This window comes from Periplaneta americana, chromosome 16, assembly GCF_040183065.1.
Source record: "Periplaneta americana isolate PAMFEO1 chromosome 16, P.americana_PAMFEO1_priV1, whole genome shotgun sequence".
Taxonomy (NCBI): domain Eukaryota; kingdom Metazoa; phylum Arthropoda; class Insecta; order Blattodea; family Blattidae; genus Periplaneta; species Periplaneta americana.
In genome coordinates this window covers 9,734,660-9,754,890 of record NC_091132.1, presented here as the reverse complement: position 1 = coordinate 9,754,890, position 20,231 = coordinate 9,734,660, and the positions used below count along the sequence as shown (strand labels likewise).

The following is a 20,231-nucleotide window of genomic DNA, read 5'->3' as shown; positions in this document are numbered from 1 at the left end:
CTGTCTACCTACTTAACTATACCGCATTCTATTATGTATAAGGGCGACGGTAGAAGGAGGGAGGAAGATAAATGCTATTTCAAGCAATAGCAGAGTTCACAGTCGAGGCTTATCTTGAAGTGGGGAGATCTGAAGCGTTCTGCCTCTGCCATTGGTTGAATTGCAAATCTTTCTCACTCCCTCTTCGGCAATGTTTATGTCGCCTGTCAGACATTATGGAACGCAGTATAGCTATCTGTAAAGCTGGGATTTACATGTAGTAAGAGTTAAGAATGATGCCGAATATAGCTTAGTCGGTGTGATGCCGGTTAAAAGATTTTAAGCCTGGTTGACAAGACTGGAAATTCAAGAACAGAGAACTTAGTCACAAGGACTAGACAATGCAGCTTTTAAACGCCGCGTTGTTTTGTAAGTGATGGTTAAGAGAATTAAAAACCTTTAGCGCTAACTAATGGAAGTACTGAATGACAAGAATGGCAAGTACTCGTAGAAGGAGTGGGGGCATGGGTTGCATGTTTATAAACTATACCGACTAAAAATATTAACTTTTACTACATACGAATGCCAGTTCTAGTTATCTGTCTCTCTACCTACATACCAGACGACTTCGCTATCTATGTCTTTGTCCCTACCTATTTACCTAGCAAACTATATATCTACCTACCTGATCACTTACTTAATTAGTCGTCTACCTGCCTGCCTGTCTCACTCTTTGTCTACCTGCCTGTTATCTACCTATTTATCTGTCTATCAATTTAACTCTTCTTGTCTTTATGTCTACCTAGCTAGCTAGTTACTTCTTAGTTATCTATTTGTCTACTTTACTCGCTATTTCTTTATCTACCTTCTTACCTGGCTACTTAAGTAACTATCCGTCTACCTATCTGTCCACCTACATAATTGGTAGCCTATCTTTACACATGTAAACTCCTCCAGTCTGTCCACATGCCCAACCTCTTCTCCAGATTGCTTGTCACACTCCGCCACGCAGCGAGCCTATTGTAATGTATTAACCCTCATTGCCCTCACGCCTTTTTTATTGCACTGAGAACGTCACGCTCTTAGCGGACTGAAGCGGAACTAAACGCGAGAGCTCCTTCGTTACGATTCAATTTGCAGGAGTTGAACAATGATGGAAGCAGCTCTTCGAATTATGGTATATTTTTATTCTCTGCCTGTCTCATGACCTCTATAGAAAAGGACTACATCAGGGACAGGAATCACAGAAGCTCAACAAAAGAAGTGTTCAGAACTGGAAATAACTGAAGAGGATTAAGCAATAACATTTCCTTTGACTACAGACTTAAAATAGTTGCATTCAAATTTGGGGTCATGTGAAAAGCGAATGTTTTTACATATTATGTTCAAAAATCATAAAGCTCTTGATTTTACTTAGCACGGTAAAGTACACATGCCATTCAGAAAACGTAATACAAATACAGAAATGCAGCCCTTTAAATGAGAAAAACTACTCAGGGTTATAAGATGATTGTAATTGTAATTCTTTATCTAACGCTATTTCGAAATACAGAGACGCTGAAGTAAAGAATAAAGGCTATTCACTATGGCGAGATGGTAAGATGAAGTTTAAGGAGCAATAGCCTACTAGATTACATTATATATATATATACTATATTATATTCTTTTCTAGGCTTTCACGGTGATTGTAATCAGATACAGACTTTCGGGTATTCCTCCTGAAACTCAACATTTTCAACAGTGAACAATTTCCGTTGCTCAGTTGTTACGGCAGTTACAAGTAGCCAGACATAACGAGCCCAGCAGAGTAGGCGATAGAGATGAACAACAATCGAGAAAGCAAGACTAACAGATCCGCAAAGCCGAAAACCCGCATGAAAATGTTCTATACTTCGCGTCGTTGACGTAAAGACTGCTTGTGAGTGTTTCGAGACGCTGAGATTGATCATTCCCGAAGTTCCGAACGTCAAGCAGCCTTGAGTCGCCACAGTTGTTTATATCTGACTGAAATGTTATCTACTTTGGCAACTGTTATATATGTATAAACAATTAAGTAGCCTATTTGAAACATCATCTCTACCTTTCAGTGTATAATAATCCGTTCCCCAATGTTTATTTAATTACTAGGTACTTATTAAAAGGCTAGGAATTTTCTTTTCATATGTTTGAGATCAAGTGTGCAATCTCAAGAAAAAAGATATTAAAGTTATGTTTTATGTTTCTTTGAAATGCAAATATATTTGCGAATTGTTTTTTTTTCTATTTATATAACCATAGGTAATATCATATAATAGAACCAGAACATTTTGATAACTGAGATATTGTTCTGTTTTGTCTTTTGTCTCATTTAAACATTTATAAAGTTGAGTAGCTTAATATCAAAGACGGACATCTGACCTCAATCAAAATTTAGATAGCTGTGATTTTTTATACAATTTTTCATGCTCTTTCCAGTTATAGTGAAACCATATGCAAACTATAACACTACATTTATAAAATAAATTGTGTTAAATATTACAAAGAACACTGTGAATTAAATAATTGCCTCTAGATCAAAACTATGGAGACGACAGATGTCCATCTTTGATATTAAGCTACTCAGTTATTTATTTCAATGATGTATGTTATTAAAAGTAACGAAATTTTTCCACGCCGACCAAATGCTATTTCGAGAATGATGAGCGAGACCCCAGATCACATATAAAACAGATTGCTCATCCCTATGTTAAAATCGGTAGTATTTTGAAGAGAACAACAGCCAGGATCGCCACCCGTTCGCCGTAAACGAACACGAGATAGCAGTACAGTCTCTAATGCAATTCGATGTGACTCCTTATGTAACAACTAGATGACAGCATAGTAAACCTGACAAAAGTTGTTACCGTCAAAGCCTATAAGGCCGAGCAATCTGGGCGAGACTGGAAGCGCACGAGAATAACGAGACGAGACTCGAAAGACAAATGCAACGAACACAGCGAGCGAGAGCGGCAGTTAGTTTTGTTCATATCTAGTAGGCGACCTCTCTGGCCAAACTATCAGCCCTGATAATGGTACCTCCGAAACGCTGGAAATGTTAAGCTCTAGGACGCGGTGGAATATATAAATATCTGTATTTCCTCTATTCACACTGTGAAAATATGTCATAGTACAGTATTTCAATAGAGGTATTTGAACTAGTGCATTTCTATTGCTCATTAATAAGTGCATTTCAAGGGTTTTCTTCTTTCTTGTTTTTATTTTCCTTATCCCTTCCTCATCCCGTTTGGATATCTCTTTCCTTTTCTCTGTTATTCCATCTTCTTTCTTCTTGAATAATTTCGAGGGAAAAATTGTTCCGGAGCCGGGTATCGAACCCGGGACCTTTGGTTTAACGTACCAACGCTCTACCACTGAGCTACTCGGGAACTCTAACCGACACTGATCCAATTTTTCCCTCTATATCCACAGACCTCAAAGTGGGCTGACAACCGTCAAGCAACCAACTTCGAGTGCACACTAACTCCGTGTGACTTAAATTGTGGTTTTCTGTTAACGAACAGTGACGTGTATTATGCATATCTTCTTGTTTTTAATTTCGTAATCCCACTCTCTTTTCCTTTTCTCGTAGGTTACGTCTTGTTCCTTCTTCAAGCAATTTTAATCTTTCTACACATCAATCCAATTTCAGGGATTCCTCTGGCTTTGATGTAGTATTGTTATGACACAATGCCGTAGCTTCTGCTTTCTTTCGGCAAACAGTAGAATAACAGGGGGATTGTTAACACCGACAAACTACTTGAATCATTCCATTCTTCCCATCATTAACTCCAGCATTTATAACCAGACTTCGACTTCACAGCCATGAGTCATACTGTTCATCAACAGTAGACCTACAGATTAAATGCAACTTCAAAGTTCAGTAACTACCGGATCAGAAGACATATGAGGACTTGTTAATAAAATTCAAATGAAATACAAAATATCCGCAATATTCATGCGTCATACACTGACATTCTTACCTGTTACTTTTGTTTACTACCACTTCTTAGTAAGAGTGGCAGGAGAAGAGTTCCTTACACGGATAGGCTACGTGTCACTTATCTATTGTTACAAGTGACGGAAGTGACTGAATTTAAGACTACCCTTTTAACAAAGACTTAATTCATTTTCTTTTTCACTCGATGTAAAGTTACACACAATGTAACAAAGATGTGACGTCATCTTGACTGAAACTGTTGTAACAGGCTTCTGAACGATCTTCATTGTGGAGAAGAATAGATGCACATCACAGGACTTGGTTTTGGCACACTGACTTCAGAAGTCTTCCTTCAGGCAGCGTACCGTCCTTGACCCACTTCCATAAACAAAGCCCAGGGGGGTAGGAGCGGTCCCTTAGTGGACTCTAAAAAGAAATCTCACGTAAACATCTTCAGCATCGTTTCGGTTGATACATTTATTCGTTATAAAGGGCTATTTTAGTCAGCTTCGCTGCGGAAGTTGTTGCAACTAAAGCAGGACTCGTTCATTTGGCTGGAGAGCAAGCAGAGCAGAGAATTGGCTCTCTGTCTCAGCGGTGGCTACGGTACCAGCATCATCGTCTACTATTATAGGCCTATGCTTCTTGTTTATTACTCTTCTACACTTTCCCTTTTAGTTCTACTCACACACGCTGCGGGTACACTAGACATCTCACAAATGCTGGCCTCCCTGGTCATGGGATGGGCGTGACGCAGGGCCACCGCAAAGACATCACAAGGCAACGAAAATACATCCAGTTTCGGGGACGGAAGATAAATTTCTTCCTTCTTATTTAATAATTGGTACTTTTATTTTTGATAACTGTTTAAACACTTCTATCCACACTTTAGGAACACAAACTATCATCTACGCATGTCGACGCACCTCCACTAGTAGGATGCTTTTCCACAATGACAGCAAACAAACACGCTTCAGGAAGGAATTTAATGCAAGACTCACTTTCTTCTTCCCTTCTTTATATCTCGCCGTCATAGTTATCTTAAAAACATATTCTTTCTTCATACATTTCCTACTACCTTTCTCTGCACACGTCTTTCTTCATCTCCTCTCTTCAAACATAGCTCGCCACCTCCTTTAACGCATCTGTCTCTCTCTTCACACAACTCTTTCCGTCTCTCCTTGTACTTACATCCTTCTCTCTTTTCTACACCTTCCATATCTCTTTGTGTATATATATATATATATATATATATATGTTTTTCTTTTTTTGCAGATTTTTTTCTTGATAAAAAAATTAAAATTATGGTTTATTTAACTACGCTCGCAACTGCAGAAGTTCTATCAGCGTCGCCGGTGTGCCAGAATTTTGTCCCGCAGGAGTTCTTTTACATGCCAGTAAATCTACTGACATGAGCCTGTCGTATTTAAGCATACTTAAATGCCATCGACCTGGGCCGGGGTCGAACCCGCAACCTCAAGCATAGAAGGCCAGCGCTATATCGACTACGCTACCGAGGCCGACTTCTTGATAAATATCTTTCATTGTCTCTTTATACATATTTCTCTGTTCACACATTGTCAACATATATTTCTCCTTCTCTATATGCATTTCTTTGTTTCACTCTTTACAATTAAATGTCTTTCTTCCGCTCTTCCTAACCTACATTAATTTCTTCACTTCCTATCTTAATAAATATTTCACTTGTTATACTTTTTTCTTTCTGTTCATGTCTTTCTTCAATCTTTTATTTTCTTATATTCATCTTATTTCAGAAAGAAAATGTTTTTCTTGCACTGTTATATTTTTAATAACAACAATGATTTGAATGCCTCTACCACATAGGTTTAGGTAACTAGAAATAATTATTTTCTACAGACAATTTGCAAGAACTCTTTATTCAACATTTTGATTCTATAATTAAACATTGAAAATTTAGATCAATTAATAATTGCAATGCTAATAATAATAATACTTAGATAGTACCTTTGATTTAACGATATTTGTCAGAGGAAGAACAAGAGCCAAGAGAAAAAGTTCAGAACATAATTAATCAGATTTCTCCAGATTCATATCATTTACTCAGCTGATGAATTGTTTATGCTTGTCAATTGAATTAATCTGCTTATTATATCATATATTTTTTATAATTTTTTATCTGTTCCACATTTTAAAGCTACATTGCTGATGTAAGATCTATGGAATACTTAGAGTAATGAAATAAAATGAAACTTCAGTAAAATGGTGGACGGCGGCTAGCTTACGGTTCTACATAGAGCTAAGTTATTTTCTTTTCCAAGAAAAAAGAATTTAGTATGCCCACACGCAAGGATAATTCGGGCTTCTTTTGAAACGCTATGGGTGTCAATAAGGGATACCAAACTTTCCAAACGCAGAATTTTTGAATATGTGACAATAACAGAAGGAAAAAGCTAATGCGTTCCATTTATATCTCTACCAGTAACGCGTTCAGTAGTAGAACAACTCAATGTGCCATGCAGCGATCTTGCCAGTGAAAAGTTGGGGCACAAAGTACGTCGAAGCAATGTCAAGCAAAGGTTGATCACTTTCCAGAGTTTGAGAGCACTTCACTTTTTTATGTGAAACGTTTAAGCGGAATCCTATACGGATAAAGGTATCCCACTTTCTTGTAAAACGATGGCATTTGTCGTGGTACCATGGAAGTGCAAGTGATTTTCCACGCGGTAAGTCTCACTTTGTTCTCTATTTAATGTGCCTCGAGGTTTTCCATGCAATATTGGGTATAACTTATGAATATAAAAAATACTGTATAGTGTTAAACAAAATACATACGTTATTGTATATTATTGCTTAAATTTGAGTATATATGTTTCATGCAATCATTAGGATTTCTTTAAATTCCCTGTTACATTTTGTTAGTTTTTCTGTATCAGAATTATCACCGTAAGATATTTATGAACACGTGTTTAAAGTAACAGTAAAAGAAAACATGTCGTTTCTTCTTTCAGTGATATGCTCTACTCTGAGATAACCGATTAGTCGCTTATCAGAAATCACCGACTAGGTACTGTTAAGTGATGGTGACTGGGCCCACTACTTGAAGATTATAGCACGGCAATTTTAATTTTATACTTATTATTTGAAACCAGTCGCTCCTTAAGAACACAGCTACTACTAGGAACAGAGCAAACCCGTGAAAACTCTTAACCAGTTACTTAACGGCAAGTAGGCCTACAGAATAAGGTTATCTTCTGCGCATATTAACAGCTTGGTTCCATATAGACACCATTATGCATTAGAGGGATTGTTTTTTTATATGTATTTCGTTGCTATGGTAAATGTGTCACGCTTTTATAAACAATTTATTGTTGTTAGGAATACACACAGCAATAATCTTTACAATGATTTTGTCTTTACGAACTCGTATAGACCTCGTTCAGTACTATTATGACTGTAATAGATAAAATTCTAATACGTCGAGAAGATTTCGAACGTTACACGGATTGAGAAATGGACCGTGCCCTGTAAAATCATTTCGTAAGTTGGTGAACAAATTTGAGGAAACTGGCGCAGTTACCGATAAAATGCGGTCGGATAGACAGAAACTGAATGTCACTGAAAACATTCCTTAGAATGCTCTTATTAATGCCGTTTATAACATAGTATAACGACAATTTCACATTCAACAACACGGCGGTGGCCATATTTAACTTTTTTTAGTGTTTCTTCTTGTTATGTATGTATACTGTCGTTATAATGAAAATTATTTTAGGGTTTAATAATTTTCTTGATTTTTTTATGAACATGAAATGTAAAGAATCGATTTAATGTTGCATCATCTACTGCAAAACCTATATGAAATTTGATATGATCTAACTCTCATTTCTTTAAGAACAAAATTGGTGCTTTTATGTTTGCAGAATGTGAAAATATGCCACAGTTATGGCCATTTGAAGCTGAGAACTTACTTTAGAATAACTATATTTTAAATTCAACGGCGACATACTCCATTTATCTCTACCAGTAACTCAGCAATGTTTGAGCGTTGTATGTAGGCCTATGTGACGGATCCGTATTGCGCTGGAAGCGTCATCCCCACAGCAGGCCCCACTGAGCTGAGCCACGTGACCAGTATGTTGGCGCTCTTCCCCTTGAAGTTGTCCAGAAACTCTCCTGTTCGACACGGGTGTAGCATGTAGAAGGGGCGTCGCAAAATCGGGTGCTCTTGCTGAGTCAGGACGCTCCATCTGTCTTGCTGCTGGAAATTCTCCTGTACCCTTTGCCATATTTGATCCAGGCTCAGCAGACTTCCATCTTCCTTCCATACGTTGAAGTACAGGGTGGGCACAGCGTAACTAGCACTGTACAACACGTGGTATTCCCACGTGAGAACTCTGCTCTGCGGCGCTGCAATTGCGTTGTCGTCTTCCAAGGCCTTGTCAAGCGGTTCCTCTAATGGAAGTAATGCGGCGGAGGTGTCAGATTTGTCTTCGAAATCTGGCAACACGATTCGCTTCATGAGATACGAAGCTTCCGGTACTTCCTTGTTCTTGTGAGTCCATCCGTCGGATATGGAGTCTGATATTTCAGTCAGTTGTGAAGCACAGCTAAGGAATTCCTCTAAAGAAATACTTCCGGGCATTGGAACTTCTTAGGATTTCCAGTGCTTCAACTTCTCCAATTGCTGTGAAATCTAGATGCCTTCCTAAAATAAAAATGAAATTATTTTTGTTAGCACTCTTATCAATGCTTGCATTAATGCTTAATTCTGTTAAAAGAATATTGCATGTAGTCATGTAGCGCTGTGCTTTCCATTTTGAGCCAGATGAATAAATAAGGAAGGAATAAATAAGGATGATTAGTGGGTTTAGACTTCTGTCTGAAAGTAAGAAAAGGCGATTCGAAGACTGTATCAATCCTCATCACCGTGTGAGGAGAAAAAGGAATATTCCAGTTAAGCTCCATAGCGTCACTAGCCAAAAGAGCAGAACTACACTCCTTTCTCTTCATTCTCACGTGAAATTCGATGAAGTGCATGGAGGATGACAATACAGAAGCTTGCTGCCGCAGCGATAGAACCTAATAATTAGATATCGGGCATTTTGCAGCACTTCAATTAAATGTTGAAGGTTTTCAGAATCTGAACACAGACAAACACGATTCATAAAGAAGAAAGAACGAAATTATGATTTGCATGACCAATCTTTTAATTTCTTGCATTAGAATGTCTACTTGCAGTTAGCTATTATTTTTATTGCTTAGAATTGATTTTAAAATAATTCGTAGAAATTTTTTGTAATAAAACGCAGAACCAGTCATGGATAATATTCAATATGTATTTATTCATGCAGTAACAGTAATTTAACGATGCTTTCAATTATAGAGTTTATTCAGCTTCGAAATTCACCGGGACTGGCAAGTTTCCCTGGAGCCCTCAGACACAGGGTTATTTACGACACAAGATCCACAGCTTTACTTCACTCCCAGAATTAGGATTTTATTGTCTTCGGTTGGGTTTGAACCCACTACATCAGATCCCACAGCCAGAATTGTAACCGCGGATATTTTATTAGGACTATACGTTGTAATTTTAAGACTCGATATATCTTTTATTGAGTTAACTACTTTTATACAGCATTCAATGTTACATTTTCTGCTGAAAGATCAAGAAATTTTCTTATGAGGGTCTGTTTTAGTACTGCCATAGTCCACTCTCGTGTGTTATATATTCAGTGGCATATTCTATCTTTGTATGCACAATGTCAAAGTTGCACATCAGCGTAATGTGTAGCTGAGATTTCTTGTCATGCAACAGGTGACAGTATCATGAATTGTCATCTTGCAAAAAATTACTCATGATTTCAGTTTTGTACAGCCATCCGTGATATTACTTGCAATTGTTTTATATTGTGCTCGTTGGTTTTGGTTCACTAGAGAGTCAGTCAATCAATTCTAGTATTTTTCTCCCAATAACTGTACATTTAATGTCCTTCTGAACCTTATATCTTATTTTCAAGTACATTTATTTCTTACCCCTTCTTGATAGCGTCAACACCTTTTTAGTGCCGTGTTATTTGCTGTCTAATATTATATATATACACATATTTGGAGAATGTAAACCACGTGAATTACCCGCCGACCACGAATGCCTCATGTCTGCCTTTGGGCCTGATTGATGAATTATTTTTGCCAAACAGCTATATCTGAGGGTGTATTTGCGACCTAGTCTAAATACACAAAATATTTAGCAGAAAGGTTTTTTTGTTCTTTTTCTGTAACGACTAGAATTATGTTAATTTTATAAATAAAATCACATGGACACTCAAGTGTAAATCATATGTCTCAATATCTTTTCAATTTGAGGTAAAATCCTGTCAACATTTTTTAAAGGAAAAAGTCACTTTTTTGTGCTATTTCCGAAACTGCTACGTATACGTTTAATTTAAAAAGTTTTTCAGCTGGAGACATAATTACTTACAGTAAAATAATTACTTAAGCTCACAAAAGTCTTCTGAACACAATTGTTCTGTACTATACACTGTGTCCGGCAGAATTACTACCAATAACAAATGTGAATATTTCCTCAACCATTTAGGTTACAAGGATGCTTATGTTCTCTTCTACAGAATCTCTTGTGCGTAGGCGCTGGTCGTGATATTGCACAGCAATGAAAATGCCGTAGTTCACAGTGCAGAGGTTGCGGAATTAAAACTTCCCATTATTCTGTAACGAACATGCAGGCAAGAATAGGGGCAGAATCTTCCAGAGCGTCATACCATAGTTAAATGGCATAAGCAGCCGTTGAAAACAGGTTCGGTGCTCAGAAAGAAGGGAAATGGCAATGAAACAGTGACTCAGGCTAGAGATGAAGAGGTCAGAGAAGCTTTTCAACGCAAATCACGGAAATCCATTCGACGGACATAAGAATGGACACTGCGCGTCGGTACCTTTGATATAGCAGTGACTTATTTCAATGACCTTCAAACCAGCTGTACTTGCGTCAGCGTGAGGTTCTCCCTTATTCCCTACGGTTGGCGCTGATAACGCACTAGCAATAGTCAGCAGAAATACTTTTTTAGCACACTTACCAGCGAATAAGCATTGCTCTTCCACCATTCGCAAGTGCTCGATTACACTGACCTCTAGCGTCTGGAAGTGGAATTACACGGTAACGGAGCGCATGCGCACAGCCAGACAGAACAGGAAAGTTCACTCAGTGTCCATTCTCTATAATTTCTATTCGCTGGTATACCGTTCATGACAAAATATTGCGGCTTGGGGCCTACAAGATCCAGCTAGTGAAGAGGCTGCAGCAAAATTATAAACCCAGACGGGCCGAGTTCGCTAAGAAACCGCCTTGACACTGTTGGGGCCATCAGAAGCGCTCTACTGGAGATTTACTGAAAATTTGTGAGTTTCCCTAACAGAAAATAAAATCATTTGTTATCGGTAGTAATTCTGCCAGATACACTGTACTGTACTGTATTATTTCATTTGAGCTTCTAATTTAATGTACGGAACAAAATCGTGAAAAAAAAAAAAAAGATCGTTACAGTCGTCTTTGCATACATCGCTATTTTATGTGTGTGTTTTTTTAATAAAGACCCACAAATTTAGGGCAGAAAATCATTCTAATTTATGTGCATACTTCCGTTCGAAGAGACTTTTATACAATGATTATGGACAAAATCCGTACAGTATCTATACTTGTTTTTTTGAAAGATGGGACATGACAGGAGCGTTGCGATCGGAAAAACAACTGAATGTCACATAGCGTGGTAGGCCTGTTGCTATGGTAACAACGGTTGAGTTGCCAAACTTACAGTTTCCATATGGCAAGTGCTTAATAGCTCTCATGGCTACATTTATTGTGTACACAATGTTAGCACTGGCACGTTTCATCTTTGATTCTCTGTCGATTTTTGTATTGTTTTCTTACCTTCGCGTCAATTGTCAATGAATGTTTTAACGTCAGCCATCTTAACGACAATTGCTAGCTACCATCAGCTGGCAGCGTGGTAGTCCCTATTGGCAACATGGCAATGTAGTTCCAAGCTCGGCCGCTTAACTGTCATGTCCCATCTTTAAAAAAAAAAACAAGTATAGGAAGAAATCGCAGTGCACAAGACATTCCGAAGACCATTATTTTTGTAACGGGAATTATACTGTATTTCTTAGCTAAAACAGTAAATGAAATGATACATCACACAGTTTGCATTCGGAAGAGTTTCGTAAGCTTTAATATTTATTTTCTATGCTTTTTTGCACAGGCAGTGGATGTTACTACAGTGCTGCCACGCTACAGGAAGTATTCCGTAACTAACATCTAAACGAAGTAGTGACCTTGATGAACCATGTGACCGAATTACCAACATTAATGTTGAAATATTATTGTAATGTTTAATATTTTACCTGGTTGGCCGCCGGTCTTCAAAAAGCAGTTTCGCTGTAGAGAACACGCACCCAGACGAGCATTATCTGGCGGCCTTCTGTATTATCGCTGTAAGCCAGGCCAGGCGCTGTTCACGCATGCTTCTCAGAACAATCTCCTTGCGGCCACGTCCATGCTTTCTACTAGTCTGAGTCAGAGCGTGCCTCTGTGGCTATGAGCATGCGCAGTGCACGCCAGAGTTCGCGGTCGGCTTTCATCGTGATTATTCGTTTCTCGTCGACTCTGAAGTACTATTGATCGACTCGTGAGGAAAATCGTAATTCATAATATAGCTCATCGGCGGATATAATTAGAAATATTCGTAACTGAATAATGTATTTTATTCTTATATGGAGAAAGTTACACAACGCAGAACTGCAAGCTTTGTATTCTTCACCTGACATTATCAGGAACATTAAATCCAGACGTTTGAGATGGGCAGGGCATGCGGCACGTATGGGCGAATCCAGAAATGCTTACAGAGTGTTAGTTGGAAGGCCGGAGGGAAAAAGACCTTTGGGAAGGCCGAGACGTAGATGGGATGATCATATTAAAATGGATTTGAGGGAGGTGGGATGTGATAATAAGAGACTGGATTAATCTTGCACAGGATCGGGACCAATAGCGGGCTTTGTGAGGGCGGCAATGAACCTCCGGGTTCCTTAAAAGTCATTCGTAAGTAAGTATTCTTATATATTGAAAGGTAAAAGGAGATGCACTATCACCTTTAATTTTTTACTTTGCTCTAAAATATGCCATTAGGAAAGTCCAGAGTAACATAGAAGATTTGAAATTGAACGGTTACATCAGCTGTTTCTTATGAGGATGACGTGAATATGTTAGGAGAAATCCACAAACTATTAGGGAAAATACGGGATTTTACTTGATCCAACTAGGCCTAACGAGATAGGTTTGGAAGTATATTCCTAAAAAAACAAAGTATATGGTCAAGTCTAGTCACCAGAACATAGTACGAAATGGAAATATAAAAACTGGAAATTTATCCTTTGAAAAGGTGGGAAAAGTCAAATACTTTGGAGCAACAGTATAAAAAATAAATTATATTCGAGAAGAAATTAAACGCAGAATAATTATGGGAAATGCCTGTTATTATTCGTTGACAAGCTTTTGTCATCTAGTCTGCTTTCAAACAACTGAAAGTTAGAATTTATAAAATAATTATATTACCAGTTGTTCTGTATGTTTGTGAAATTTCGATTCTCACTTAAAGAGAGGAACACAGGTTAAGGGTGTTCGAGAATAAGGATCTTAGGAAAATATTTGGGGCTAAGAGAGATGAATGGAGAAAGTTACACAACGCAGAATTGCACGCATTGTATTCTTCACCTGGTATAATTAGGAACATTAATTCCAGACGTTTGAGATGGGCAGGGCATGTAGCACGTATGGGCGAATCCAAAAATGCATATACTAAATAGAATGTTAGTTGCAAGACCTAAGGGAAAAAGACCGTTGGGAAGGCCGAGACGTAGATGGGAGGATAATATTAAAATGGATTTGAGGGAGGTGGTATGTAATGCTAGGGATTGGATTAATCTTGCTCAGGATAGGGCCGATGACGGACTTACGTGACGGCGGCAATGACTTCAGGGTTCTTTGAAAGTCATTTGTAAGTAAAGGTATCCTAATTAAAAGTTCTTGCGCTTCATGGAGGATACTCAGCGAACCTTAGCATAGTCAAGTGATGTGACTTGATATTGTACCTAGCTGGAATTTAGCACAATAGATCAGCAATGACTGTATGGTGTTTATATTGGGCACATGCCTTGTGTAATAATGGTTACTGTTATCATAAGTAAATGTATTACAAATTAATAAAAAAATATAAATATATAATATTAAAGTACAGTAGAACCTTACTAATTCGGATTAACTGGGAGACAATTCGGTCGGAATTGGTTAAAGTCCGAATCATAGAGAATTTACTGAAACAGGGCTATTTCGACAATTGAAAAAAATGATATTGCATAGTTGTTTAATTACTAACTTAGTGTTTAATCATTCTATTTTACAAACATATGGAGCACAGAACATAAATTTAAAAAAAGAATGAGTTTGAAGTTCTTTAGTCCAAGTGAATTACTGCAAAGGAAGTACCGGTGCATACGAGCTTTGGAGTTTTCAGACTGTGATTTAAAGAAAGAGATTAAGTGTTGTCTGCGTCTGTTTGCGCTGCTGTTCTTTATGTACATCATCATGACGCATTTCTTCAACGGCAAGATAAAATGTCTGACATTTCGGATTGCAGCCCACAAATTCAATTATTGTATTTAAATTAATCCTATATTGGAAAATTTGAATTTATTACTACATTTTTCACTCTTTATATTCACTTCTACCTTCAATCTGTAGAATGTTTATATCTAAGTGACGCGTAAAACGAAAGAAAAGAGCTGTTCCAATTATCGGGATTTCCGTGTATTACTCAAAAAAGAAAAGGGCTGCATAAACGATAATGGAAATATTAGTTGTACAATATATTTAGCTACTGTGAATGTGTATCAAGTGTTCTGATAAACGTTTCTATTCGGCGCCTGAATCAGCAAGGCCAGTTCAAGTACACTTGATTATTAGCAAGGGTGTCGACATTAGATATTGTTTTAATGCAAATTTTGTTAATTATTTTTGAAGTGCTACAAGAGACATAGCAGAGTGCAAAATGCTAATGATACTTTTTGAACGGAAACTGAGAAAGTGAATATTTTAAGAGTACCTCGAAATCAGAAATACAAGCATTAAACTTGAAAGTACTTTTATTTTTGTTAATAACACTATCTTTTTAAAAAATGATTAATTAAATAATAATACAGTTGCTCAGAGTAATTAAAAGGTATTATATATTAACTACTGTTTTAGAGGCATGCATTTTGAGTTTCAAGTGTAAACATTACACTAGAATGTATGTACTTATTTGCTCTTCTATTCAGTAAGTAATTGTTATTTATTCTATTCTCGCTTTTCTTTACACACCAGATGTCACATTCTGCATTACACTTATTTCCTTTGTTGTTACCGATGTCCATTTGTTTATTCATGTATTAGTTAAGAAGATCACTGTATTAAAGTGTCCAATCAATTATAGGCCTATACCAAGCAAACACATTTTTAATAAGACAGTAAATTTCCTTCAATTGTTACTCCGCCTGTGTACTCAGAAAATGTCAGTTTCATGTATGATGAATGATGAAGTGCGCCTGGTGTTCTGTCTTACTTACTTACTGGCTTTTAAGAAACCCGGAGGTTCATTGCCGTCCTCACATAAGCCCGCCATTGGTCCCTATCCTGAGCAAGATTAATCCAGTCTCTACCATCATATCCCACCTCCCTCAGATCCATTTTAATATTATCTTCCCATCTACGTCTCGGCCTCCCCAAAGGTCTTTTTCCCTCCGGCCTCCCAACTAACACTCTATATGCATTTCTGGATTCGCCCATACGTGCTACATGTCCTGCCCATCTCAAACGTCTGGATTTTATGTTCCTAATTATGTCAGGTGAAGAATACAATGCGTGCAGCTCTGCGTTGTGTAACTTTCTCCATTCTCCTGTAACTTCATCCCTCTTAGCCCCAAATATTTTCCTAAGCACCTTATTCTCAAACACCATTAATCTCTGTTCCTCTCTCAAAGTGAGAGCCCAAGTTTCACAACCATACAGAACAACCGGTAATATAAGTGTTTTATAAATTCTAACTTTCAGATTTTTTGACAGCAGACTAGACGACAAAAGCTTCTCAACCGAATAATAACACGCGTTTCCCATGTTTCTTCTGCGTTTAATTTCCTCCCGAGTGTCATTTATGTTTGTTACTGTTGCTCCAAGATATTTGAATTTTTCCACCTCTTCGAAAGATAAATCTCCAATTTTTATATTTCCATTTCGTACAATATTCTGGTCACGAGACATAATCACATACTTTGTCTTTTCGGGATTTACTTCCAAACCGATCGCTCTACTTGCTTCAAGTAAAATTTCCGTGTTTTCCCTAATCGTTTGTGTATTTTCTCCTAACATATTCACGTCATCCGCATAGACAAGAAGCTGATGTAACCCGTTCAATTCCAAACCCTGCCTGTTATCCTGAACTTTCCTAATGGCATATTCTAGAGCGAAGTTAAAAAGTAAAGGTGATAGTGCATCTCCCTGCTTTAGCCCGCAGTGAATTGGAAAAGCATCAGATAGAAACTGACCTATACGGACTCTGCTGTATGTTTCACTGAGACACATTTTAATTAATCGAACTAGTTTCTTGGGAATACCAAATTCAATAAGAATATTATATAAAACTTCTCTCTTAACCGAGTCATACGCCTTTTTGAAATCTATGAATATCTGATGTACTGTACCCTTATACTCCCATTTTTTCTCCAATATCTGTCGAATACAAAAAAATCTGACCAATAGTCGATCTATTACGCCTAAAACCACAATGATGATCCCCAATAATTTCATAGTCAGAAAAATATAAGGGGTAACCGGTTGAAATTCGAACATTCGGTCGGATGCTAAACCTTCACGGATGTTCTCTGATCGGTTGTAAGCCCTATTCTGCAGCTCTCTAGTGCCTATGACAAACATTACCGATGGACATTACATTTAGAGTTCCGAGTTCTGTGCGTTGAAATCCAAGCCAAGCAGCGCTCCTCGCGTGCGGAGGCCTGCACTGGGTGGCGCGGTGCTAATTGTGCGGAGGTGATGAATCGCGTCTTATTACCGGGCGTTCGATTTTGACAATGCCATTATCAATTATGTGAGGCAGGCGGGGCGGCGCTGGAGCGACCTTACACGGACCCGCCAAGGCTGTCTCACAGAGCGCGGCTCATCCACAAACACAAAATGTCTTCCTTTCTTGGGAGACATAAGAACGCTCATGCTATCTACTACCTACTTTTTCTACTCCTTTTACCTTTCAACTTTCCACTCTTTTCATTAATATCCTCCGTCTATTTCTTCATTTCATTCCTCTTTATCATAATTTTTCTTTCCTTTCTCTATTTCCTTCATTAATTTCTTCGAAACTTCTCTATTTTATCAATTTTTTCTTAATTGCTTGATTCTCCTTCCTTAATCACTTGGTTTGCCCATCTTTCTTCATCGTTCGATTCTCCTATTTTTTACTCATTACCGTTCTTTCTTCATCGCTTGATTCTTTTTATTATTTCATCGCTTGATTCTCCTTATTATTCCATCGTTTGATTCTCCTCATTACTTCATCGCGTGGCCTTCCTTTTTTCATCGTTTGATTCTCCTATTTTGCATTGTCTTATTATCGTACTTTCTTCATCGCTTGATTCTCCTCATTACTTCATCGTTGACCTTCCTTTTTCCATCGTTTGATTCTCCTATTTTGCAGTGTCTTATTATCGTTCTTTCTTCATCGCTTGATTCTCCTCATTACTTCATCGCGTGGCCTTCCTTTTTTCATCGTTTGATTCTCCTATTTTGCATTGTCTTATTATCGTACTTTCTTCATCGCTTGATTCTCCTCATTACTTCATCGTTGACCTTCCTTTTTCCATCGTTTGATTCTCCTATTTTGCATTGTCTTATTATCGTTCTTTCTTCATCGCTTGATTCTCCTTATTACTTCATCGTTTGATTCTCCTCATTACTTCATCGCTTGACCTTCCTTTTTCCATCCTTTGATTCTCCTATTTTGCATTGTCTTATTATCGTTCTTTCTTCATCGCCTGATTCTCCTTATTACTTCATCGTTTGATTCCCCTCATTACTTCATCGCTTGACCTTCCTTTTTCCATCCTTTGGTTCTCCTATTTTGGATTGTCTTATTATCGTTCTTTTTTCATCGCTTGATTCTCCTTATTATTTCATCGTTTGATTCCCCTCATTACTTCATCGCTTGACCTTCCTTTTTCCATCCTTTGGTTCTCCTATTTTTCATTGTCTTATTATCGTTCTTTCTTCATCGCTTGATTCTCCTTATTACTTCATCGTTTGATTCTCATTACTTCATCGCTTGATTTTCCTGTTTTCTTCATCACTTGATTCTCGTCTTTCTTTAGCGTTTAATCCTATTTTTCATCGTTTTTAGTATCGTTCTTTCTTCATCACTTGATTTTCTTTCTTTATGCTTCTCAACTTTCTTCGTCATATGCTTCATCTGCAGACGAATCTGACACGACACTTTCGTATCGTAATCTTTGCCTCTTAAATATTCTACATATAAGAGACAGAGTTATCAAACTGACGGGTTGTCATTTATTTCTTGATCAATTTTCATAAAACAATTCTTACCTTAATGATACGTTAAAAATAACAGTAATTCGACTTTCGTGGGAGGAAATTCGACGAACGTTAGGTAACCAGCAATACGATTCATACAACGAAGGAAAATGTTACAGCACACCTGCTTTCCTCTAACACTTTGTTAGTGAAGTCGCATTTTCCAAGAAATCATGGAAATAATATAAATTATCATGGAAACAAGCCTTTAGAACGTGTGGGAAATGGGAACGTGGGGCAAAATAAAGCACATCATACAGTCGCCTAGCAGCAATAAAAGTTGACAGCAAGAGCATGGAACAAGATCAGCCGACTCAAAGCTCAAACTGCCAGTCGCTGCATTCTTTCCAATTGGAAGCATAATGAAAAGGGGCACCGACTATCTACGCAGGGGTGCCAACTTTCCCGTTTTATTTTCTTGTATTTTTAACGCTGCTTTAACGCGGTTTCCAAAGAGCAATTCTGGATTATTTTGAGGTAATTTTTTGGATAGTCTCGGAGTCGCATCCCGCAAAGATAAAAAAAAAAAACATTGTAATTGACTATGAATGGGCCTCCACTTCAGTACACCTTTCTTCACCATACATGTTGCGAAAGTGTAAACCACTGCACTGGAACATACATGCTGTTTGCAGAGCAAGAAAACGACAGAAATACCCTTTGATTCAGAATTAATGTCTTTTCATTTAATATATTAAGGATCCACTAGCAAACGTGAGGAAGGAGAAGCAGCAGTGCAAGGAAAAGAAGAGAAGTGCAGCAGAAGTAGGAAGAAGTAGTGCGGAAGAAGAGTCTAATGAATATGGTAGGATTAGGAGGAAGAACAGGAGAAGAAATAGATTTTTTTTCGTGGCATATTTGATAGTATGAGAGTCATTATTTCCTAATAGACATCGCCTGTCTCAGTGACTAACCGTCACGTGTCTGAAGTACGGGCCAAAACTTGATTATCAGTTTCAAAAGTCACACGATGGACAACCCTGCCAGTTGTCAAGGAAATTGTCCAATAAAGCCAGCTTTCTACCACACCTGGATCACCCCAATACACTGGCCGCCAACCCTGGGCGGGATTAGTAGGGTGAAGCTGTTAACCTGGGGTTTTCGCTTCGTGCTCTTGCAAGAGCCACACACGTTACCGAGTGAAGGCCGCTGATGGCTCTACTAGCATTGTTGTAGTTAACAAGGTTGTCTACATGTCGTCCGAGTGTTTCCATGTCTGTGATTCCTTACTAACAGCTTTCACTTGTTCAACAAATTTTGGTCAGAATTTACGGATACACATTAATTCCATTTTCTATTATGGATTACTTCATCAAATAAGTAAGTCCATCGTAGCGTTTAAATTGTAGAAAATCATTATGTAGTCATTTCTTTTACACAGTTCAAGGATCGTTGGCTCTAGTAGTAGCAGTGGTGATGGTATTCAGTTGTTTACAGGACTCGTTAACAACTTCAGCTACTTGAGTCCTTACTCAGTGTATTAATAACATAATTATTACCGGTAGTAATGTTTATGGAACGCGACGACATTATAGCTATTTTCATCCTTAGCAAGGATTAATCAAAGAAACGAAAATTTGAGTGGTATAATGTGAAGGACAGGCACAAATTGTAATCGCT

At 37.8% G+C, this 20,231-nt stretch overlaps 1 protein-coding gene across 6 annotated transcripts in view; it reads right to left on the bottom strand.

Moving 5' to 3' along the window:
- The window catches only part of Atg10 (Autophagy-related 10), a 656,137-nt gene that overhangs the window by 75,764 nt on the left and 560,142 nt on the right, over positions 1 to 20,231 (bottom strand). For 2 of the 6 annotated variants that reach the window (XM_069813034.1, XM_069813035.1), the window contains one exon: positions 5,814 to 8,621. The exons of 2 other annotated variants lie outside the window; for them this stretch is intronic. In XM_069813034.1, coding sequence (XP_069669135.1) covers positions 7,974 to 8,558 — 585 coding nt within the window. In that variant the 5' untranslated portion in view covers positions 8,559 to 8,621 and the 3' untranslated portion in view covers positions 5,814 to 7,973. Of the gene's footprint in view, positions 1 to 5,813; positions 8,622 to 11,855; positions 11,999 to 12,328; positions 12,495 to 20,231 lie in introns of those variants that run through there. 2 more of the 6 variants (XM_069813036.1, XM_069813033.1) reach the window with 2 other exon arrangements.